The sequence below is a fragment of the Ailuropoda melanoleuca genome, chromosome 2 (assembly GCF_002007445.2).
Source record: "Ailuropoda melanoleuca isolate Jingjing chromosome 2, ASM200744v2, whole genome shotgun sequence".
NCBI classification, from domain to species: Eukaryota; Metazoa; Chordata; class Mammalia; order Carnivora; family Ursidae; genus Ailuropoda; species Ailuropoda melanoleuca.
The window spans coordinates 1,503,550-1,527,536 of record NC_048219.1 but is presented as its reverse complement, the minus strand read 5'-3'; the positions used below and the strand labels follow the sequence as shown (position 1 = coordinate 1,527,536).

General features: G+C 40.4%; 1 protein-coding gene across 10 annotated transcripts in view; it reads left to right on the top strand.

Moving 5' to 3' along the window:
* Positions 1 to 1,943: 1,943 nt before the first annotated feature.
* HP1BP3 (heterochromatin protein 1 binding protein 3) overlaps positions 1,944 to 23,987 on the top strand; it is a 35,694-nt gene continuing 13,650 nt past the window's right edge. For 2 of the 10 annotated variants that reach the window (XM_002928096.4, XM_034645854.1), the window contains exons 1-8: positions 1,944 to 2,010; positions 7,266 to 7,461; positions 7,906 to 8,005; positions 10,636 to 10,789; positions 12,567 to 12,726; positions 15,275 to 15,418; positions 17,342 to 17,422; positions 18,493 to 18,647. In XM_002928096.4, coding sequence (XP_002928142.1) covers positions 7,366 to 7,461; positions 7,906 to 8,005; positions 10,636 to 10,789; positions 12,567 to 12,726; positions 15,275 to 15,418; positions 17,342 to 17,422; positions 18,493 to 18,647 — 890 coding nt within the window. In that variant the 5' untranslated portion in view covers positions 1,944 to 2,010; positions 7,266 to 7,365. Of the gene's footprint in view, positions 2,011 to 2,430; positions 2,568 to 2,903; positions 3,165 to 6,756; positions 6,906 to 7,265; positions 7,462 to 7,905; positions 8,006 to 10,635; positions 10,790 to 12,566; positions 12,727 to 15,274; positions 15,419 to 17,341; positions 17,423 to 18,492; positions 18,648 to 23,987 lie in introns of those variants that run through there. The other 8 variants (XM_034645827.1, XM_034645819.1, XM_019808889.2 and 5 more) reach the window with 8 other exon arrangements.

Sequence of the window (23,987 nt, the reverse complement as noted above, 5' to 3'; positions counted from 1 at the left end):
CTCCCCCTGCTTGTGTTCCCTCTCTCGCTGGCTGTCTCTTTCTCTGTCGAATGAATAAAAAAATAAAATCTTGAAAAAAAAAAAAAAGAGAGTGAAGCTTAAACCAAAGTAATGAATTTCTGAATGTTGGAACTTCAAGCGCTCTAATACCAGTTTAAGAGAGCTCTGTGAGCGCAGGTGTCTTCCAAGGCTCTGACGGTAATCTCCCTGCACTCCATAAGAGCTCACCTGCTCCTAAACTTGCCAAGGTGTGTGCTCCTTCCAGCTCAAACCAAACAGCCTTAAAAGCTTAAATAATTAGTACAAAATTCATCGTGTAACTCTCTAACAAACACAACTGAATAATATTTTTACAGCATAGCTCAAAGAAAGCCAAGTGAGATAAGCTATAAGACCATACCCCCATGGAGTCTTAACTCAGATGGAGCTAAGTGTAAAAATCAAAACCAGCCAGGATGTTACATTTAGCAGGCGTAAAATGCCTCAACCAATATATATGTACAGTAAAAAATTTAAAATCCCTTTGTAAGTAGAAAACTTAAAACTTCGGACTTCAGCAAGTGTAGCCTTAGCGCATGGTTTGTGTGTGCACCCTTGAGGAAGAATTTAAAGGTTTTCCCTTCTTCGGTATACATGTAAACAATAGAATAAAGGGTTTGTGTGTGTGTGTGTGTGAAGCAAAAGTCTGTGGAGGAGAAATCTAGTTTGCTCTTAACTGGGTCAGCTTCTTGCATAAGATGGGGCTAAAGACATTTTAGATGAAAAGAACAAAGGTAAGATATTTTAAGTATATGAATACATAAAAATGAAATAGAGTCCGTAAACAGGGTTACAAAGGACAGAAAGGTTGATAAAGAACAAAGGAATTGAGGAAGACAAAGATATGGCACAAAATGACTGAAACCCCTTATGAACAGGTTGAATATGACGACAGAGTGCCAGAGCATTGGTAATGCCATCAGTGAGCAGTTCTGGGTGGTGGTTGTTAAATTTTATACAGCCCATTTTGCAACTGATGGAGTGAGTAGATGGTTATGACTGGGAAAGCTGGTGAGATAGTTAAAATGCTAATTATACAGCCTAAGGACCGGGCTAGCAAGTACTTAAATAATAAATCTTTAGAACGATTAGCACATGCATTTGAGTATCGGCCACATTGCTGCGAGCCTCGGGGTAATTCTAGTGTTTCTCATTTCCCTATACTCATTACTGGCACTACCTACCCCACCACGAAACACCTACTTTAAATACCTTGGCTTTGAAAAGTTATATTTTTCAACAGTATGTACATTGCCTAAGTCCGCTGATACCAAAGTAATATGACAATTCAAAAGTAATTCCCTCTTTCCTGATGCCAGGGTTTACTTTTTGAGAACCCTTCTTGCGTATGCAGATTAGGAGGCCAAGAAAGAAGATCCTCTCATAGATTAGAAAAGCAACTTTTCCAGTTCTTTTCCTGAGTCACTTCTCTGCTCTGTGCTGTCGGATACTTAATAGGAACGAATGTGAAGTACAGAATTTACCGCTATCTGGTTGTTCAATTCTTCCACGGTCATCAAAGAAAGGCAGTTTTTTCTTGTGCTGTGGCTAAATTGAGAAGCAGGAGATGCCAGCCCCTCTAAAGGCAGACGGTTCTCCAAAGCGGAGACCCGGTTAAGACCAGGGACCGAAATAGTAGCGAAAGGGAAGGGAGTGAAACGAGTGCTCCTCCGAGGAAAACGAAACTGCACCCAAGCTAACGGGCATCACCTGGCAGTGCCCGGGTGAAGCGTGGGCGGATGCGGGGGGGGCCCCCCCCTTCCCGGACGTCCTCCCGTCCCGGAGCGCCCTCTCGCGTCCTCGCACACCCGGCCGGGGAGGCAAGTCGCGCGCGTTCCCTCGGCTCCCGCGGGCTGGGGGCGCGGTCGCGGTCGCGGTCGCGCGCGGGGGCGGGGCCGGTGCGGGAGTGCGGGCNGAGCGGCGCCGAGAGGCCGTGCAGAACGCGGGCTCCAGGAAGGGGGGAGCGCAGAGGTAACGCAGGACGAACAGGCGGGCGGGGAGTGGGCGCGGGCTCGCTGGACCCCGAAGGCGAGTGGTCGAGGCCGCTCGCCCGGGGCGCCGACGCCGCTCCCAGAGTGGAGGGGGCGGGGCGCTCGGGTCCCCGGAGGTGGTGCCTCTTGTCTTCCTCTCCCTGCCGCTCCGCCCTCCCTTCCCTCTCCCCTGCGACCTAGCCCCCTGCCCCTCTCGTTGACGCCTCCTCCGGGGCCCTCTGGCGCGCGCGCTCCCGCCCTTGTTTTGTTTGGACTTTGGGGGAGGTGGGGGTGGCTTTTCCCTGGTCCAGGGCCCTGCGTCTCAGCGCGCCTGCGCAAAGCGTCCGCCCGCTGCGCTCCGATTGGCTGAGGTCTTGCGCATGCTCCCGAGGCCCGCGGCGGACCCCGCCGTCGCCCCCGCCCTCCCCTCCCCCTTCGCCCCACTCCCTCGGCGGTTTTCGGAGCGGGTTCGAAAGATGCCGGCGGCGGTGACTGGCTGCGGCGGGCCCGCCCCCCGGCTTCTCCGCCCCCGCCGCCGCCATTACGGAGCTCCCAGTGGTGAGTGCGCGGAGCGCTAGTGCTCGCGGTCAGCCGCTTCGTGTGTCGCGCTGGCGACCGCTGCCGGGGTCGTGGCGTCGGCCTCGGCCTCGTGCATCCCCGAACGCGAGCCCCGCGCCCCGAGCCGTCGGCCGCGCGGACCCCGCGCCGCAGCTCCTCGGTGTCCGCCGCCGCTGAGCCCTCTCGTCATCTGCCGCACTGCCTTCCTCTTGGCCCCGCGCTCCCCCGCCTCTGCTCGCGCCCCGCACCGGCCGCTCCCTGCCTCTTTGTCTCGGCTGCGCTGTTCCCCCTGTCTCTCAGCGGTCTGGGCTGGCGTGTCCGAGCTGCTGCTGCTGCTCCTGCGATGCGGGCTTGAGCTTTCGTTTTCCCGTCTGGCAAGCCCAGAGCTTGTTACTCACCGCACCTTAGAAGGTGTGGTTTTAATTTAAAAAGTCGAACTCGTGAATATGAGCGTTTGTCAAGAGGTGGAGGCAGGAGTGCTGAACTGAGAACCTCAGATCTGAGATTTGATACCGACTTGGCCACTGTCTGTGACCGCGAACGGGTCACTTAACGTTTTAGGGGGAGTATTCTCTCCTGCACGGAGGACTGGACAAGGTGAACTTGATTGCCCCTTCAGTGTATAAATTCTAAATTCTCTTTGTTTATTATGCTTCCTGACTTTTCCTTACACTGAAAAATGAGAATCCAGTTAGAAATACGTCTAGGAATTCGCCTGGGACCTGATGGGCGGCTCTCGTGTCTTAGAGTGAAATTAGACGTGACTGGTTTTATTCTGGAAGATACTTTGATTTTGTTTTATCTGGCATGGGCATAAAACTTCTCCGAGCTCTTTTAAAGTTTTTATTGCTCTTCTGAAAAGGTCAGTTTAATATGTTTCAAAGTAGAAGTAACATTTTAAAGGGTTTTTTTGTTGTTGTTTTGTTTTTTGTTTTGTTTTGTGTTTGGTTTAGCTGAGTTTTTAAACTGACTTGGACAATTTGGAGCGAAAAGTTGGAGCAAGTATCCTGAACTGTTCATAGATGAAAATCGTGACTGTTTAGGCAGTTAGGTTGTCATTGTCTTTCAAGGGGGGGCCATGTAGTGTCCATACATACCATCGGTGCCCAAGGTAGACTCTAAATTAGGTACATACTAATTTGTTGAAGTGTAAAAGTGGGAGGGGAAGTTGCCAGCAAATTACCGGCATGCCTTTTGTGACATTAGTATTAAGTCTGTATACAGTGGAAGACTTGAGGTTGCAAACAGTTTGATACATTCTGTGCATATAGCTAATGATTTTGTAATTTATAACCTATTGCACACATTTTATGGTAAAATATGAAATAATAGTACGTCCCCTAAAATGCATATCTTCTAGGATATCAATAAACTGAAATACATTGTTAAGCTTCTCCTGATTTTTGCTGTCTCATAATGTAGAGAAAAATAAAAACTCTGAAATTCTAGACTTTATCACTTTTTTTATTGCTTGCATTAAAAACAATTTAGAATTTCCTTTTACAAAGCCAACTCTTTTTATAGTTAATGTAACATTAAAAAAAAAAAAAACAGATTGGAGACCACAGGAAGACCACGTAAACCACAGGTAAACTCAGATTGGTCTTGGCCAAGAACCTAACTTTTTCATCTATTCATCATCCTTTCATTTAACAAATATTTGTTGAGCACCTATTCTATGCCTTGTGTGTTCTTAGGCACCAAGTCTGCAGCAGTGAACCAGCCTAGATAAGAGCCCTGCTGGGGAATAAGCATGGTAGCCTAAAAGTGTGATTCAGAAGTGCAGCAGCAAAAAGTTAAATTAATAGGTACATGTTGATGATAAGGCAGCATGAGTTAACCATCCCTATAGTTTTGTTAGCTCTGTAACAAGCATTCATCATGTTAAGTAACTCATTAGCCAACCTATTAAAAAGAAAGTATTACAGACTGAAGCTTTTAAGTTCCATGACCCTTACCAAGGAAATTCAGAGCTGAGGCAAACATTTTTATTTTAAAGTAAACCCTATGCCCAATGTGGGGTGGGAGCCCACGACCCTGAGATCAAGAGTTGCACTCTCTACAGGCTGAACCAGTCTGGTGCCTCTGAGGCAAACATTTCTTAATATCTATCCCAAATAACTTTGAGTTTCATTTTTTAAGTGTTCTTCACATACACTAAATATAGTAATAAGTAATTATATAGCATTGTTCATTTAACTTTATTCCCCCAGATTTGTCCAACACATTATGTGTTGGACACGGTTATAGGTGATGCATAAATAGTGTGAATTAGAGATCCTAGCCCTTGTAGTGCTTACAGTGCATTTGAGAGAGATACATAATAAACAAACACATATTTTGAATTTCAGTTGGTATTAAATGCTAAAGAATCCCAGAGAATGAGAAGGATGGGAGGCCTTTCTGAGGGGTGTGACATTGAGCAGAAACCTGATGGAAGTGTCTAGGAAAAGAGTGTTCTAGTTTAAGAGAACAGCAAGTGCAAACACCCTGAGTCAGGGATGAGCAGAGCACAGTGCCAGCGCCAAAAGAAGGCCTTTGCGTGTGGAGTCAAGAGAGTAGACTGATGGGTAGAGTAGTAGGAGGGGAGATTAGTAAAATAGGGGAATGGTAATTGGAAGGTTTTAAGCAGGAGAGTGTCAGGATTTGTATTTTTGGTGGATGCAGCCAGGAAGATTGGCCAACCAACTTTTTTTTTTTTTTTTAATTCCATCCTGGGCATCCTTCTTATCTGGCCTGATTTAAACTGTCATTCTTGCCCTTGAGTTAATGATGTCTAATGTTTTTATGGACCATGTACTTGTTGGCCTGACTTTAGTTTCATCACATTGGCGTGAGTAGTAGCTTCCTTTGTGTGCCCCTTCCCCTTTTAACTCATTTTAGTTTTGAGTAATTAGTGAATATATTAGACTGGAAAGGTTTTGATACTTTTTTCAGTATTGTGTTTACAGGGAAAATATTTTTTTCAAGATATCCTATGAACAAAGACTCCTGAAGGTTTTGTTGACTTCACAGTAGCATTTTCAACGTAGCTAGTGTTATCATGGGTTAAGAAAGATGAATCATTAGCCATATCACTTTACCAAGAATAACCTGATTGTGGTGGTGTACCTCTATAGTGTTCACATGTGAAAACAGCAGATTTGCTTAGTGTTTTTTTTTAATTGTTTAAGAAAATATATTACTGTGTAAGTGCTAGTTGCATTAATGAGGTTTTTGTATTCAGATTATTCCAAGATAGACTTTTAGGTTTCAGAGGCCTAAATAGTGTTCTTAAGCCCAGCGTGGCCCTCTTTTCGCAGATCAAAAACAATTATTTTTATTTCTGTATTTTATAATTCTTTGAAGTGAATTGCTATATGAACACTCTAGTTTTTATAACAGTTGATAATTTTTAAAATATTCATGAATATTACTAATTTACTCTTGATAATAAGTTTTAGAGCATCTTGAATTCTTTCAGTTGCCTTTGCTCGCAGCTGATTGACAGTTCCCAAGTCTGGCATTGCTCTTGGGGTTCCCATAAAAAGATTTTCCCTGTAGGGGCGCCTGGGTAGCGCAGTCGTTAAGCGTCTGCCTTCCGCTCAGGGCATGATCCCGGTGTTCTGGGATCGAGTCCCACATCGGGCTCCTCCGCTGGGAGCCTGCTTCTTCCTCTCCCACTCCTCTGCTGTGTTCCCTTTCTCGCTGGCTGTCTGTCAAATAAATAAATAAAATCTTTAAAAAAAAAAAAAAGATTTTCCCTGTAAATCTGAAAGCATTCTCTGGGTTTTTCGGATTTATCCTAAGTTGTTGTAGCTTGGTACTATTACCTGACAAATTGAAAGCTCTTGGAATTCCTAAGCAGGGTCAGAGCTTAAAGTAGGGGTTGAATGACTAGTCTGCTGTTCCCCAGCTCTTTGTTAATGTTCATTAGCACAAAGGTCTAAACACTCAAATGATCATTTTCTTATGTTTTGGAGAGATTTTTATTATAAAATGTCATTGAGTCCCAGAAGAGGTTTTTTTTTTTTTGAGGGTAGAGAGTATTAATGATCAGGTAAATTTGAGTGTCTGCGTGGGTTTTATCTTTGAATGTTTAATTGTGTTCTTTCTTCTGTGCTAGTTTTTCCTACTTTAAAAATAACAAATAAGGTCTTGGAAGCATACTTCTGTTCTCCTAGGTGACGGTCTAAATTTGCTTCTCTAGGTCTGGAGGCTCTTAGAGTATCACATTCTTCAGCAGGACTTTTGCCCTTGGATTACTTATCTAATGGAGATGAAGTCAAGGTTGCAGATAATTTTCCTGATGCGTTTGAGAACAGTTAACAACAAAAGCCTTCTCTCTTCAGTAATTGAGTAAACATTTGACTAAATTGTTCCTTAGTCTGCTTATTGTGTCCTTTCTAAATTCCTGAGGTAGCTGGAGGGGAGTGGGGTGAGGCGCCTTAGGAGCTTTCTTGTCCTTGTTGCCTTTGTTCATGTGGAAGGTGCAACAGCTGCTGTGGCTTGTGCGTTTGTTTGTCTTAGTGGCTGCTTTACATAGTCTATATTTTGATAGTTGATTTAATCTTTCTGAATGATAACTGATCAAGTCATCTGTCACTTAACTATAAGTTTTATAGTTAATTTTTTCCCCTTTGGATGTGTATTAAATTTAGACATTTAGTTTAGTTTTGTTTCTGTTAATCTTCACACCAGGTCTTTTCTGTGCTTTAGGTTGACTCTTCACCACACTGAAACCATTAGGAAAAATCCTTGTGGTTAACAGCAGAGGCTTCAGAGTGTAACCTGTACTCGGGCCTAGAAATTATTTTAAATGGCGACTGATACGTCTCAAGGTGAACTCGTCCATCCTAAGGCACTCCCACTTATAGTAGGAGCTCAGCTGATCCACGCGGACAAGTTAGGTGAGGTAGGGGCTGACACATTCTTGAAGCTCACTCTTGGATCAGTCCCTGACTTCAGGCCCTGCCGGGTCCTTCTTGGTACATGTTCCTTTCCTTACTTTAGGGAGTTCTGGGTTGTGAATCTAAAAAAATCAAACATACAAAATTCTTTTCTTCTTCCCTTTCCCCTCAAATTCCTGAGAAAACCTCCAACCTTCTAAATTTATTCCAAATCAAGTATAATTACCTGTTTCCATTTGAAATTCTAGATAAAATAAAATATTTTGAGAAGTACTTCTTAAAAATTGTATTTATTACTTCAAAAAAACTTGTTAAAAGTAATTTGCATCAGATCCTGGAGTCGACTTGAAGAATTCTCCTTCATCTTCTGACACCCAGTTAGGCCCCTTGAGAAAGAGAAAAGAGAATTTTCCGTATGCATGTGTGATTATGGCTGTCTCTTTTCTTAGAAGGTAGAAGATAGCACCATGCCGATTCGTCGAACTGTGAATTCTACGCGGGAAACTCCTCCCAAAAGCAAGCTTGCTGAAGGGGAGGAAGAAAAGCCAGGTAAAGTAAAGCAGTAGACAACTTAAAATGGCAAAAGTTTTTACTCCGGTTTGGAGTATCCCATAAATTCCTTTGAACTTAATTGTTCTTTTTTCAATGGCTATTTTTGGGGGGGGGGGACATTGAAAGAGAGAAGTGGTACTTATGTATATGTCACTTCCAGACCAAAGTGAGCAAAGTAAGAATTTCATCTTGTCTCTAAAGAGTTTTAGAAGGCAAACATCTCATGTTCTTGGAATTAAAAAAGAAAATAGTTGGCGAGAACAGGAACTGTCAAAGAGTAGTTTTTGGGCATACCGTGTCGTGGGGATGAAGGCTGTGGAAGAACGGGGGACTTGAGCCTTCAGGATGGACAGTGCAGGGTCACCCAGAAGTCATCATGAGGCTTTAAGGTAGCAAATGGGCAATCAGAGTATTGGTTTGTATTTGGTGTTGGTGGAGAAAAGATTGGCCAGAGAGAGTTGGGAACATAATGAATCAAGAGAAATGCAGAACCATCAGCCTGGGTAATAGTGCTCCTTTATGGCATCTCTAATCACCTCTTTTTCTTTTCTTATTTTTCTTTTTCTTCTTGTGACTTTTTTCTTTCTTTCCTTACCCTTTTCCCCTTTCTCCCTTGCGTTTCATCTTTGGTTTGCCAGGGATAAGCGCATAGTGCCATCCCTGTTGTGGCTATTAGAACTAAATATTTGCTGACCAGCATAGATTGGGAATAAAAAATATGTGTACCCTGTTACATTTATCCCTCCGTGCAGCAGGAATGTACTCTTTTTCCAGCTGAGCCTGGGTTTTGTTTCAAAATACTCAGATGAATAGCACAACCAACTTGGGTACACGGGCCTAAGGCACTTAGAAGACATGGAAATGAGCATTTGAAAAAATGAGAGGTGTTGGTGAGGTGAAATTGGTTATTTTGTCCAGCACGGAGATAAGCCACTTGATGGCCCATCTTAAGCCACATTTGCTTAGCAGTCAGCTAAAGCCAAAAATCACTCATACCAGTTTTCAGAATACATGCTGAGAGTTCGGGTATTGGAAAAGTCAACCAGGAATTTAGAAAGGGTCAGAAGTCACTTCACAAGTTCTGTGTGTAATCTCCCATTATAGTATTTTGTATATAAAAATAATTGGGCTTCATTCATACTTTAAATTTTATAAATCCTGCATTTCACAGAGACAGACACAATAGTTCAATGAATTGGAAACAGTGTCTTATACATACTGCATACTCAGTGTCTGTTGAGTTACTGCACCCTTATTAATCCATCAACTATTAAGCAGTTATTCTTGAGAAGAGAATATGAAATTGAATTTATAGCTCTACTGTTAGAGTAAAACCCAGTAAACGGTTTTTTTCATCCTTTTTAGAATAAGGCGATATATAAGTAAACATAATGACTAACTACTAGTAAGTTCTTACCTACGCAGGAGTTAAATCAGTGGGGCGAGGGGCAGTAAAAGATACATTTGTGTTTAAAAAAATACATCTTACAGTTATTATCTGAATCACCAGATACCATTGTTAAAATGATGTGTTAGCTTTGATACTTTGCAAAATACTTCTAGAAGCAGCAGGAGAGGCCAAAGGAGGATGGGAGTCACCCACATAGTGCAAGTGCACGTATAAAGCATTTTATACAATACCCATGATAAATCTGTGAGGTAAGATTACTAAAATTTAGAAATATCAAAGAACTTGCCCTAAGATAGCAGCCTAGAAAGTTATAAGGACTGAACTCGAATTCAGGTGTGTCTTACTCTAAAACCTCAATTTTGGCTAAACCTATATGGGAGGATTTTCAACTTCATGCAACTCTGGTTGAAGAGCATAATCTAGGATGAAATCAACAAATGATAGTTGACTGTCCTGAAATTCATAGTTTAGAATTTTAATTTGTTGAAAATTAGAAATTCCTTTAGAACTATATATATGTGTTTTGGATATAAGAAGGAAGTGGAGTTTTTTTGTTCTCTTAGAAGTTTTCATCATGATAGTAATTTGTTCACATAATTTAAATGACCAAACTTTTCAAGCCTATACTTTTACTTTTTTGCCTAAGTTTTGCTGCTGGAGAGTCCTTTTCTTTGAAGTCCCTACTTAACCATATTTGGGGTACTGTGTTTTGTAGTAACTGCTTAAAGAGACATGCTGAGAAAAAAAAACACAGATTAGCAACTGCAGACCTCAGTGTTTCCCCTTTTGGATTCCTGCACTTGCCCCGGTCCTTTAACGTGGAAAATAGGTGTTAATTTCCCGTTACTCATTCCCTTCCTAAGATTTGTCTGTTAAATTATGAAATAGATGATTTCTTAATTATGAATCTCATCATTAATATTGCAGAGAGTGGACAAGAGATTTGATTTGAGGTAAAATGAGTTTTTCTGTATAATTGCCTGGCCCATCTCCTTTTGTCACATAATGGTCTGGATAAACAACCCACTGAATAGGCAATTTGAGTGACCTAAAGAAGGAAAGAAAACTGCAGCTGATCGTCATTTGTTCATTTTAAAATACATCTGTCAATTGGAGCATTTGGCTTTTCTGTTTAATAAATTAGACTTTTACCCTTTTATTGATTTGGGCTCTAATAGATCTACTTGATGCAATTCTGCTCACCTGATTTTTTTAGAACCAGACATAAGTTCAGAGGAATCTGTCTCTACTGTAGAAGAACAAGAGAATGAAACCCCACCTGCTACATCTAGTGAGACAGAGCAGCCAAAGGGAGAACCTGAGAATGAAGAGAAGGAAGAGAACAAGTCTTCAGAGGAAGCCAAAAAGGAGTAAGGAGTTATGCCTTCTTGCTATTTATAATTGAAGACTATGTAAAAGGACTGTAGATCAGATTGTTTTAAGGCTTTATAACATTGGTTTATGCTAGATATTTGCTGTGTACTTGGATTTACTCTTTAGAATTATTGTTTGAAATAGGTTTGTTATGTAGTTATATGGCCTGTTAGAGTTTGTAGTAGTTATCATAATAGTGGTTTGAATAACTCAAAATTCATTGCTCTTGCCTTTGGAATTTTTTTTTATGCTTAGAATTCATTGTGGGAGTGTCTGGTATTTTAATCATTGACATAATTTCAATAAGAAATGAAACATGACTCTAAAAATCTGACCTGGGAAACGCTTCACCATTTTATTCCTGCCTCTGCCTCTGTGAGTTGTTTTTATATGCTTTGTTAGAAAACATTAATCTGTAACAGCTATTGCCAAAGTCACCTAAAACTCTGTGTATGTTTGATGAAGTATTCATCAGTTGGAGGGTGACTTTGAGAATCTGAAAGTGAAATTTGCTACTGATCATCTGTACAATGTGGTGGCAATTCTTTTTTATTTTTATTTTTTTTGAAGATTTTATTATTTGAGAGAGAGAGCGCACACAAGGGGGGAAGGGCAGAGGGAGAGGAACAAGCAGGCTCCCCGCTGAGCAGGGAGCCCTGTGTGGGACTCCATCCCAGGACCCTGGGATCATGACCTGAGCCGAAGGCCTATGCTTACCAACTGAGCCACCCAGGCACCCCAGCAATTCTTTTTTAGTTAAAAGTTTTTGTTTTTGTTTGTTTTCAGGACAACTGGCCATGTTCTGTTCTTTTCATAGTTGGTCAGAATTGTTAGGAATTACTTTTTAAATAAAAGAGAATAACTTAGTAATAATGATACTTTCTGGGTGTAGTCCTCAGGGATCCTTTATAGGTTTAAGTTCTCTGGACTTTTTTTTTTTTGAAAGGAAAAGAAATCCTGTTAACAGTTTAGCATTTTTTTTTTTTTTAAGATTTTATTTATTTATTCGACAGAGATAGAGACAGCCAGCGAGAGAGGGAACACAAGCAAGGGGGAGTGGGAGAGGAAGAAGCAGGCTCATAGTGGAGGAGCCTGATGTGGGGCTCGATCCCATAACGCCGGAATCACGCCGTGAGTCGAAGGCAGACGCTTAACCGCTGTGCCACCCAGGCGCCCCAGTGCTCTGGACTTTTTAGCAGCTACCCTGTATTTTAGGTGCACAGAGTTGTTATTATTTAGAATACAATTTGTGTAATGCTTTATGGCTCACAAAATTGTTTTTACAAACATAATCTCATAATTCTTGCAATAAACTTGTAAAATATTTGGCCTTATATTACTGTTTTACAGCTGAGGAGGCTGAGACTCAGGTCACCTGGCAAGGTCATATAGCTAGTAAATGTGAGAGCAAAAACCCAAACCCAGGTCTTCCAACGTCACAGCTTGAGTTCTGAACTGTGCTAGATGACAGCTGTTGTAGTTGTTAGAATATGTTTTAAAATTCTCATTTCTTTAGTGTGCCGGCCCTTTGTACCAGTGCTAATTTATCTGACTCCTCTCTCCTACACCTAAGAGAAAACACCTTTTTGGTTCATTTGTAGTATCCAATTTTTTAAAAAGATTTTATTTTGTGAACATTTGCTCATTTCCTATATCACTTTAGTGTGGAAATAAAACATTAATTTTTATCCTTCCCTTGTCTATTCTTCTTTCTGACTTTATATCTCTTTCTGCAGAGTTTACTTTGCATAATAAAAGTTCTTTGTTTTAAAGTGAGAAAGATCAGTCTAAAGAAAAGGAGAAGAAAGTGAAAAAAACAATACCTTCCTGGGCTACCCTTTCTGCCAGCCAGCTAGCCAGGGCCCAGAAACAAACACCGATGGCTTCCTCCCCACGTCCCAAGATGGATGCAATCCTAACTGAGGCCATTAAGGCAAGTTTTTATTACAAGCAGTTCATCTTAGATTTATTCTGTTCATTTTTGGGTTATTTGAAAATGGCATATTCCTGTCCAGACATAAGAAATCTTACTCTGCTTCCTAAAAGATACTTAAGTAGAAGAAAGCCGTTGTAAAATTCATGTTTTCTTTTTGTTTTTGTTTTTTAAGAAAATCACATGGTGAGCACTGTTAATTTTTTAATTCAAATTTATTATAGCAAGTATTTTTAACTTTAGATTTTGTTTTTTTGCTAAGTTTATTGGTTAAGTATAGTATTTATTTGAACGATGAACCTGTTAATTCATTCAACAAACATTTAAGGACTAACTTCTCTGTATCTGTAACCCTGCTAAGGATATAGCAGAGAGTGAAACGAACAGGGTCATCTTTGTCCTTATGAAGTCTGATTGTGACTGAGAGTAACTGAATAGCATAGAGGATTTTTATTTTAAAAAGATACATTATCGTTAGGTCCATTTTCAAAGCTGAGTGTCTAATACTGGTAATAGCTAGCTTTCTCACCTGAGTTCTAAGAAACCCTCTTCATCATCAGCAATTCTTGCACAGCTTTATGACTTTGCTGTAATCAATCCACTGACTCCCATTAACTTTCGAGTGCTCACGTAGCTTTCTTAAAAGGTTATCTTCTAATCTGACCTTACCTTTTTTGTTTAAATTTTTCTGGTTACTTTTACTTTGCTAATTTGCATGATAAGATGATAATCTCACCAGCTCTTCTTATCATCTCATCATGCAAATTAACAAGACACCCTCATTTTAGGGACCTTTTTGCTGGGACCTCAGTCAGAATTGGGGAAAGAGGGATAAAGACCAATGTAATCAAAGGTGGTGTACAGAGAAAAGAGCAGCCTAGTGGTCATTCGAGAATGACACATAAACTGGAAAAGGTTTTGCCTTCAGACCTCTCTCTGCACTTTTTCAAGAGTGTTTCCAAGTCCTTAAAACTTTCTTGGTCTAGATAGCTTGACTGTAGTGAGATCTGTTTTCTTCGTATAGCGTATAGCCTTTCTTCCAGGATTTCACTTCATGACCTCTCAGCCTATATTTTGAGGAGTTAGGGATACAGTGAGGTTGGAGAAGGGACTAAAATTTTAAAATAGTGAAACAAAAAATTAAAACAGTATAATTAAGCATAAAGGATAGTTTAATTCTGATTGTGTGTATTTGTACAAATGAGTGCGTGTGTGTGTGTGTGTGTTCCATGCAATGTAACAAATCATGATTTCAGACCATTGATTCCATCTTGTGAATAAACAGGAGTCCTGATGTCTACTTGCATCTCAATGTCAGTATGGTGGAGCATGGAATTGTTTTAGCATTAGAGAGTTCTTTTCTGCTCAGTTTTCTTTGTATTTTCTGAAAAGATCAGGAGTAAACTTTAATAGGTTGTAATAGATCAGAGGTACTTGCTTGAAGTAGATTGAACCATATTAACACACCTTTGTTTTATGTGGTACAATTTTTCTTTATTGTCAAAGTATATAAAATAGCATTCAACCAAGTGTTTATCCAGTGAGAATGAATAAGTGCCACGTTCAGTTTATAGACAGTGGCAACAAAAAATTGGTGGACTAACCCATTAGGTAGATAACAGATGCTCCTTACATGTGCTTCAGAATGAAAGCATTTGAAAAAAATTTGCCACCTTCATGACTTAATCACCTACTTAAGTCTTCCATGGGCATTAATCAAATGGAATATAGATAAATTGGATGGAAATGGAAGAGGGCATTTTAAGTCACAATCGAATGCCCTGATTGTTACCCAAAACTCTGCCTAAAATTTTGCCATCTGTAAACCAGTTTTATGCCATTTATTCAGATTATCTTTGCTTATGTTCTCTGGTGACATTCACAGAAAGCCTATAGAGAAACATTGGTCCTGGTGTGCTTAAAGCTCATTCCATAAAATGAACCAGAGCTGTAGTCCTACAACTAATAAAACGTTCTTTTTTCTTCATTTTAGTGCTAGAGAGCTGTCTTTTATTTTTTATTTATTTTTTTATTTTTTTTAAAGATTTTATTTATCTATTCGACAGAGATAGAGACAGCCAGCGAGAGAGGGAACGCAAGCAGGGGGAGTGGGAGAGGAGGAAGCAGGCTCCCAGTGGAAAAGCCTGACGTGGGGCTTGATCCCATAACGCTCAGGATCACGCCCTGAGCTGAAGGCAGACACTTAACCGCTGTGCCACCCAGGCGCCCCATGTCTTTTAAATACAGAATAGAATTAAAATGGAAAAAGGTTCTTCCTTGACACACAGAATGTTGTTCCTATGTTGTATCTTCTTTTTGCTTGTCTTGAACTAAATTAAAATTATTGTTGCGAAAATACTGTATTTCTGTATTTCTCAGCAGCAATGATGAACTGAAGTTACCTGAAATGCTAGCCATTCTTCCCTGCCATTTTTATCATCCTTTGTCAAGTTCACCTCCAAAATAATTTTGAAACATGTGTCAGATTCTCTAATGAAAAGCAGCTAGTATAAAGTAATGTGTATGGTTTGGTAAATCTGTTTTCTAGGCATGTTTCCAGAAGAGTGGTGCATCAGTGGTTGCTATTCGAAAATACATTATCCATAAGTACCCTTCTCTGGAGCTGGAGAGAAGGGGCTACCTCCTTAAACAAGCACTGAAAAGAGAATTAAATAGAGGTGTCATCAAGCAGGTATTAAACAATTATTGTGGGATAAGATCATTTCAACATGTATTAACTGTAAGTCCACAATAACATTTAGGCTTTTTGTGTCATCTTGTGTAAATTAACATGATGATAAAATGCTTAAGCTTAACCTAGTTTTATTATTTGAGACTAGGTTTCAGAATCACGGGTGCCAGTTATCTTTGATAAGCTAATTCTTCTGGAGAGCAAAAGCATTATGATAGTGTAATTTGTTTCTAGTTTTCCTTGTACTTTTATAAATTTTATTTGTTATCTGTTTTTTTAGAGAGCATGCACCGATGCATGAGCTGGGGGTGGGGGGAAGGATGGGCAGAGAGAGAGAGGGAGAAAATCTTAAGCAGACTCCAGGCTGAGCGCAGAGACCTACACAAGGCTTGAGATCATGACCTGAGCTGAAATCAAGAGTCAGATGCTTAATCAGCTGAGCCACCCAGGTGCCCCATCAATGGATTTTCTTTGGGGGCCACTTATGCTTGAGATCATGTAGTACTGAAGATGAGAGGTGGGGTTAAGGAATCATTTTATTGCAGCAGCAAAAATTATTCTTGTCTTGTGTTTGTTTTAAAGCCTGAGTTATGTGACTAGACTTACTACTGTTACGTATTTGCAAATAAGTTCACTTTAACTTAACAGTATTAAAGCTTGTTAGGAGCATCAGAGAAGCCTGAGTAAATTGATACTAGTACTAAAACCAGTATTGATTTCAGGCATAAGTCCATGTTATTTTGCTTAGTACATAAAAATATTGCTTAGATTCATAAAAATTACCACGATCCCATGGTAGTGGCAAAAATGGTTCAAAGGGCCTATTTAACTGCATTCCAAGAGTCCTGTTGCCTTTCACACCTTTCTGCACTATTTGATTAATACAGAATTCTGTGCCACTCAGGCATTTAAATTCTGATTAGGAACTTTCAGCAAGTACTTCATTCTACAAATACATATTGTTCCTGTGTGCCAGGTGCTTGGGGACCCATCAGTGAGTAAAGCAGATTCCTGCTGTGAAGTTAACCTGTTAACAGCTTTCTCAAAATGTTGTATAACTGATATTTGTATGGCCTTTAAAACAGTCCCTGATTAAAAGGTATTATCTAACCAATGTAAATAGACCCAAAGACTTGTCCTTTATCATAGTGTATGTCAGCACAGTTTATGAGCTGGCTTCGTGGGGTTTTGTTTTTGTTTTTATGAAATATAGTTTATGACCTATTCTTGCCTCATAGGCTGACCTCAGTTTGATGCTTAAACAACAGTTTATAGGCTGAAAGCATTTCAGCTTGATTGCTACATTCATAGTAGCACAAATAAAGCTAAGGTGTGGAGGACTCAGGTTAGTGCCAGTCAGCTTTAAAGTTCTGTGAAAGTGCTTTGTAAACTGTGGAAATGTGTGGTAAGACTTACACATACCATATGGGGTGGCTAAGAATTAATTAGATAACTATTCCCATGTACAGTAATAATCACTAATGGGCGATCTGGGAAGTACTATAGTTTGAGCTATAAATCTATAAACTTTTGCCAAGGAATGATCTTCCTTTCAAGGTAGAGGTTTTCTCATTTTCCCCAAGAGGTTGTTCCTCTTTCATGGTACTTTTTTAGGGGGTGGAAAGCTTGTAGACTAACCTGGTATCACAATAGCATTCTTCTAAATTTCATAGATGTGGAAACCACCTCAGAGGCTTTATGGAGTTGTCCAATACTGAATGGCTAGATGGTTACCATAAATAGGATTCAATCCCAAGTCTTTCAGTCTATCCATTGTTCTTTTTTCTCTGAAGGGTTGAACAGCACTTTACGTTAGTTCTTGTATCACCATGCCCTGTACTTTTCTTGGACTAGTATAAAGGTATAAATATTAATACCAGAATAATTTAAAAATATTGATTATTGCAACTAAATTTATCTTAGGTAAAAGGAAAAGGTGCTTCTGGGAGTTTTATTGTGGTCCAAAAATCAAGAAAAACACCTCAGAAATCCAGAAACAGAAAGGTAAGAAGTCTATACCACAGTTTGAGCACTGTAAAACTATTTCTTCTACTAAAAATAGCAGCATTGACTGAGTGTTCACTGTGTGCCAGGCACTGTGCAGAGTGTAGCCTCTTCTGCTAAGGCCTAGAGAGGTCATAAGTGATTTGCTGTCAGCCAGCTAATGAGTAAGAAAATAGGCAGTGTGTAAATCCAAGCACTCCAACCCCAGAGCCCATGCACTTTACTGCCATATGTTCAATTATGGACAACTGTATGAATTATACCACTTTTAATGAAATATCTGTTAAACTAAAAGGGGCATATGAGTACGTCTTTACCCAATATTAGACCCCAAAACTATACCCAGAGCCTTTTTCTTTTCTTTTTTGTACATACTAACATTTCTCCTCCTTGAGATACATAATTTATGGAAAGTATTTGTACGATAATAAAGTGAAATATGTAGTATTTCCTATATGTCCATAACTGAAATCATGACTATTCCTCTGCATCTATGTTTTTGCAACTCCAGAGATTTTTGTACTTTTTTCCTAAAACTTTGAATGAAATGAACTTTTTTACAGTGCTTTTTGGTGCCGCATGATCCTTCTTGTTCTTTATTATTTGAAGGCTAAGAGTAAACTAGGATCTTTAACGGAAATCTACCATTTCTTTTTCTTTCTTTTTTTTTTTTTTTAAGGAGAGGGAGGGGCAGAGGCCCAGGGAGAGGGAGAGAGTCAGTCTTAAGCAAGCTCCCCACTCAGTACAGAGCCCGATCTGGGGCTTGATCTCACAACCCTGAGATCATGACCTGAGCCAAAATCAGGAGTTAGACACTTAACCAGTTGAGGCACCCAGGTGCCCCTCTTTTCATTTTTATACATATTTTAACTCTCAATTTGAAGTTCTTATCTCAAATAAGTTGCCACACAAGTGCTATTATACCCCTGTGGTATATTTATTTGAATGTGGAAAAAAGTGATAGTTTTCTACAAGTTAGTTGATTTGGCAGTCAATTTAGGAAAGCCCTTGAGAAGCATTTGAACAGAGAACTCTGTATTCTGTAATGATGATAATTTTTGATATTTCAGAACAGAAGCTCTGCAGTGGATCCAGAACCACAAGTAAAGTTGGAAGATATCCTCCCATTGGCCTTTACTCGCCTTTGTGAACCTAAAGAAGCTTCCTACAGTCTCATCAGGAAATATGTGTCCCAGTATTATCCTAAACTTAGAGTGGACATCAGGTGAGCCGTTGGCCTAGACTTTAAGTACAGATGTCTGTGTTATTCCTTTAGCCCTTTTCTCATGAGAAAGGAGAGAGAGTAAATATTCAAGAAGGAGAACATTTAGGGGCACCTGGGTGGCTCAGTCAGTTAAGCATCTGCCTTCAACTCAGGTCATGGTCTCAGGGTCCTGGGATTGAGCCCCACGTCAGGCTCCTTGCTTGGCAGGAAGTCTGCTTCTCCCTCTGCCTGCCTGTCCCCCTGCACGTGCACTTTCTCTCTCTCTGATAAATAAATAAATCTTTTTTAAAAAAAAATGAACACTTGGGGCGCCTGGGTGGCACAGCGGTTAAGTGTCTGCCTTTGGCTCAGGGCATGATCCTGGCGTTATGGGATCAAGCCCCACATCAGGCTTTTCCACTGGGAGCCTGCTTCTTCCTCTCCCACTCCCCCTGCTTGTGTTCCCTCTCTCTCTGGCTGTCTCTCTCTGTCAAATAAATAAATAAAATCTTTAAAAAAAAAAACATGAACACTTGGGTTGACTTTCACGTTTTGGCTATTGTGAATAATGCTACTATGAACAATGATGTACTAATGTCTCTTTAAAACCCTGCTTTCAGTTCTTTGGGGTATATACCCAGAAGTGGAATTGCTAGATGATATGAAAATTCCAGTTTTTATTTTTTTGAGGAACTGCAGTACTGTTTTCCACAGCAGCTATATCAATTTACATTCCAGCCAACAGTGCGCAGGGGTTCTAGTTTTTCCATATCCTTGCCAACCCGTTTTTCTGATTTTTTTGATATTAGTTATTCTCATTTGTCATGAGGTGATTAGTGTGCATTATTTTTAGAGTTTGAAACATAAGAGAATTCAGGTTTCTATAAACCTCTACAGAGACATAGTATAATATTTTCATTTAAACATTTAAGGTAAAATTCTGGGAGAATTTTGGTAGTAATTCATTTCTAAAAACGTTTCCACTTAAAAATACCTAGATTGATCATTTAGACCGTCACGTGCTAATTTGTGGATTTATGTAAATATATTAATTTGTTTAAATTTGTAGTTCACAGAGTTTGTGTTTTGAGTGTGTTTATGTGAGATCTTTGTTGTGATGACTTTTGGAGAACTGTCTTTGACCCAGAGTCATTTCCATGATTTTTACATTGCATACACATTGTCCTGATATTGTTTCGTACCAGTATTTACTTGCATTACTGAGGCATGCAATTAGAGTTGCTGAAATTTCAGCCCAGACACCGTATTTTCAGAAAAGCACTTAGTGATCTTCAGAGTGCCCAATTAAAGAGTCAGTGAAATGGTACAAAAGAAAAGGGAATCATAGAAGCACAAAGTTTGAAATTAATATTCTGATTTTTTCATATTTTTTCTGCCCTGAGTATGACCCACAGATAGAGCTGTGAGCTAGAAATGCGTGTGTGATGCATTTAAAAATGGAAATACATTTCATATTTATCACTCTTTACTCTCTGGTGACTGGAGACCTTATCTTCTCCCGGCTTTTTTCTTTCTTACCGTACTACTCTACTCACAGGAGACAGGTTGTTGCTAGCAGCATAACTTTGCTCCATGTCTAATCTGTAGGAACATTTCCTGTCCTCATCTTATGTTGAAACAAAATTTGTCTGATAATAGATGGGTTACCAACCCATAAATGGTAACAAACCTGAAGACCTTTTCCTATGACTTTGTTATTGGTAACTTTTTCTTTTGAAACCCTTTTTCCTTTTACTTCTGTGAAACCATAATGATTTTCTTTACCTTTGACTGTAGTGGAGTCTTGTCATACATACAATTAACATGATAATTCAGTCGTACTTAAACTGGTGAAACAAAAGAACAAGAAAAATCCAGTTTTAAAGTATGAGTTATTTGTACTTGCTGTCTAAAATCTTCCCCCTCCTGCCCCCTTTTTTTTTTTACTTATTTTTTATTCTTCTTAAATAAGCTCTACACCTAGTGTGGGACATGAACTCACAACCCTGAGATCATGCCCCTGAAGTTGTGTGCTCTACTGACTGAGCCTGCAGGGCACTCCTCTCCCCTCCTACTTTTTTATCTTTTTTTTAAATTTTTTTTATTTTTAAAGATTTTATTTATTTATTTGACAGAAATAGAGACAGCCAGCGAGAGAGGGAACACAAGCAGGGGGAGTGGGAGAGGAAGAAGCAGGCTCATAGCAGAGGAGCCAGATGTGGGGCTCGATCCCATAACGCCGGGATCACGCCCTGAGCCAAAGGCGGATGCTTAACCGCTGTGCCACCCAGGCCCCCCCCCACTTTTTTAAACCCACTTTTGTCATACTTTACCCTCAGCCACCTTACCTGAACTACTTTTTCCTGTCAGTGTCACTGATGACCTCCATGTTGTAAAGTTTAGTAGTCTGTTCATAGTCCTTAACTTATTTATCGGCCTTCACTGGCGTTTGACACAGTCAAGGACTCCTACTTCCTTTCTACGCTTTCTTCAGTTGCCTTGTAGGACAGCCCATCTTCCTGATTTTCTTCCAACTTCACTACCCATTTTTTCTCAGTCTCCTAAGGATTAGACTTTAGGCCTCTTGTCTTTTTTTTTTTTTAAGCTGTTTTGGTTTTTGTTTTGTTCTGGTTTTTTTTGTAATCCCTACACCCAGTATGGAGCTCAAACTCATGATGCTGAGATCAAGAGTCTCATGCTCTTCTGACTGAGCTAGCCAGGCTCCCTTCTTGTCTTTTCTATCCACATTCACTTGGTAATTCTTTTCATTGTCAAAGCTATACACTACTGGGGCGCCTGGGTGGCTCAGTCAGTTAAGCATCTGCCTTCGGCTCAGATCATGATCCCAGGGTCCTGGAATTGAGCCCCACATCAGGCTGGTTGCTCAGTGGGGAGTCTGGTTCTCCCTCTGCCTGCCATTCCCTCTGCTTGTGCGTGTGCGCTCTTGCTCTCTCTCTCTCTCTCTCTCAAATAAATAAATAAATAAATACTTAAAAAAAAAAGGTATACACTAGTAATTTACAGATATATAAATCTAGTCCATACCTCCCTCCTGGCTGTACATTCACTTAGATATTTATTTGCTGTCACTTCTTGTGTTTCTGCCTTGACATATTCAAAACTGAACTCTTAACCCCCCATCCCCCAAAAGCTTTGTGTCTTCCATATCTTATCCACCTTGGTTAATGGCGGCATCATCTTTCTAGTTGCTGAAGCCAAAAACATTGGTTTTGTGCTGTTCTCTTCTATTTATCCCACACCTCCATCTAATCTGTAAGCATTTACTTTGGCTTTGGCGTTAAGATACTATGATAAACAGACCTCTTCTTTTTTTTTTTTTTTNTTTTTTTTTTTTTTTTTTAAAGATTTTATTTATTTATTAGAGTGCACAAGCAGGGTGAAGAGCTGAGGGAGAAGCAGACTCCCTGTCAAGCAAGGAGCCCAATGCAGGGCTTGATCCCAGGACTCCAGGATCATGACCTGAGCCAAAGGCAGATGCTTAACCGATTGAACCACCCAGGTGCCCCTAAACAGACCTTTTTTTNTTTTTTTAAGGATTTTATTTATTTATTTGACAGAGAGAGACAGCAAGAGAGGGAACACAAGCAGGGGGAGTGTGAGAGGGAGAAGCAGGCTCCCAGCAGAGCAGGGAGCCCGATGCGGGGCTCGATCCCAGGACCCTAGGATCACGACCTGAGCCAAAGGCAGATGCTTAACGGCTGAGCCACCCAGGCACCCCTAAACAGACCTATTCTTATTACCTCCACTGTTACTGCTTCTTCCAAGCCACCATCATTTCAGTTGTATTTAGAGCAGTAACTTCCTAACTGCACCTCTCATGCTCCCTCCCCTTCAGTGTGTTCTTAACATAGCAACAAGAGTGGAACTTCCAAAAATGCAAGTTATATCAACTTGTCGCTCAAACCTTCCGGTGGCTTCCTAACCCCCGCATAGTTAAAGCCAGAGTCTCTAAAACAGTATACAAGACACTATATTTCATTGCGTCTCTGACCAAACCCCCACTACCCTTCCCTCACTTACCCAGCCTCAGAGTCTGCATGCTTGCTGTTCCCTTTGCCTGGATGGTTTTCCCCATAATCCACTTGCTCACTCCTTCACTACCCTCAGGTTTTTACTCTAATGTCATTGTTAGAGTGCCTTGACTCTGCTTTGATTGCCTTCCTGTTTTTTAATCATTTTATTTTGGAAAGTTTCAAACATACGCACAAATGTAGAGAGGACATAGCCATCATACTAACGTTATTTAAATTCTTAACATCCAATATGCAGGCCATGTTCACATGTCCCCAGTTGTCTTCAAAATGACTTTTTTTTTTTTTTTAAGATTTTATTTGGCAGAGAGAGATGCAGTGAGAGAGGGAACACAAGCAGAGGGAGAGGGAGAAGCAGGCTTCCTGCTGAGCAGGGAGCCTGACGTGGGGCTCGATCCCAGGACCCTGGGATCATGACCTGAGCCAAAGGCAGACGCTTAACAACAGAGCCACCCAGGCACCCCTCAAAATGACGTTTTATAGTTGGTTTGTTCCAGTCAGTGTCCAGACGTGGCCCATACACTGCCTTTGATTGATGGAACGACCCAAAATACATCTGCAACCTTTCCCTCCTCTCCCAGCATTCAGAATGCTGCTTCTCTGCCTTATTTTTCTCCATACCACTCATCACATTCTAATATATACTACATCTGCCTGGTCTTTTTAAAGTTACCTGTCTACCCCATTAAAATGTCAGGATCTTGAAGGCCAGGATTTTTATTTATATTGTTCATTTCTACTTCCTCCAAGCCTAACACATGGTAGATGCTCAGTAAATATTAGTTGAATAAGTGAACAAATGAACATGGGCATTTCACCTGGCCATTCCACAAAGAGCATATATCCCGGAGCATGTGAAATGAGACGCGAATTTCTGCTTCCCATGTACTAGAGGCTGTAGAGCGTTGTGGTTAAGAGCACAGACTTTGGAACCAGACCCCTTAAATTTAAATCCTGATTCTGTCATTTTCTAGCTTTGTATCACTAAATAAATTATCCCTCTGTATCTCAGTTTCCTCATTGATAACAGTGTATCAATAAGGTTATTAGGAGGCTCAAATCTCTTCGTACATGTTAAGCACTTAGAGCAGTGCCTGGCACATAGCTACGTGTTCAACCCATGTTAATATTATGTCTCAGTTACAATATCGTTCTCATGGAGTGAGCGTTACACTGTGCTAAATATGATTCTAGTGTTTCAAGAGTATTTTTTAGGGGCACCTGGGTGTCTCAGTCAGTTAAGAGTCCCACTCTTAATTTTGGCTCAGGTCATGATCTCAGGGTTGTGAGTTCGAGCCCCATGTGGGGT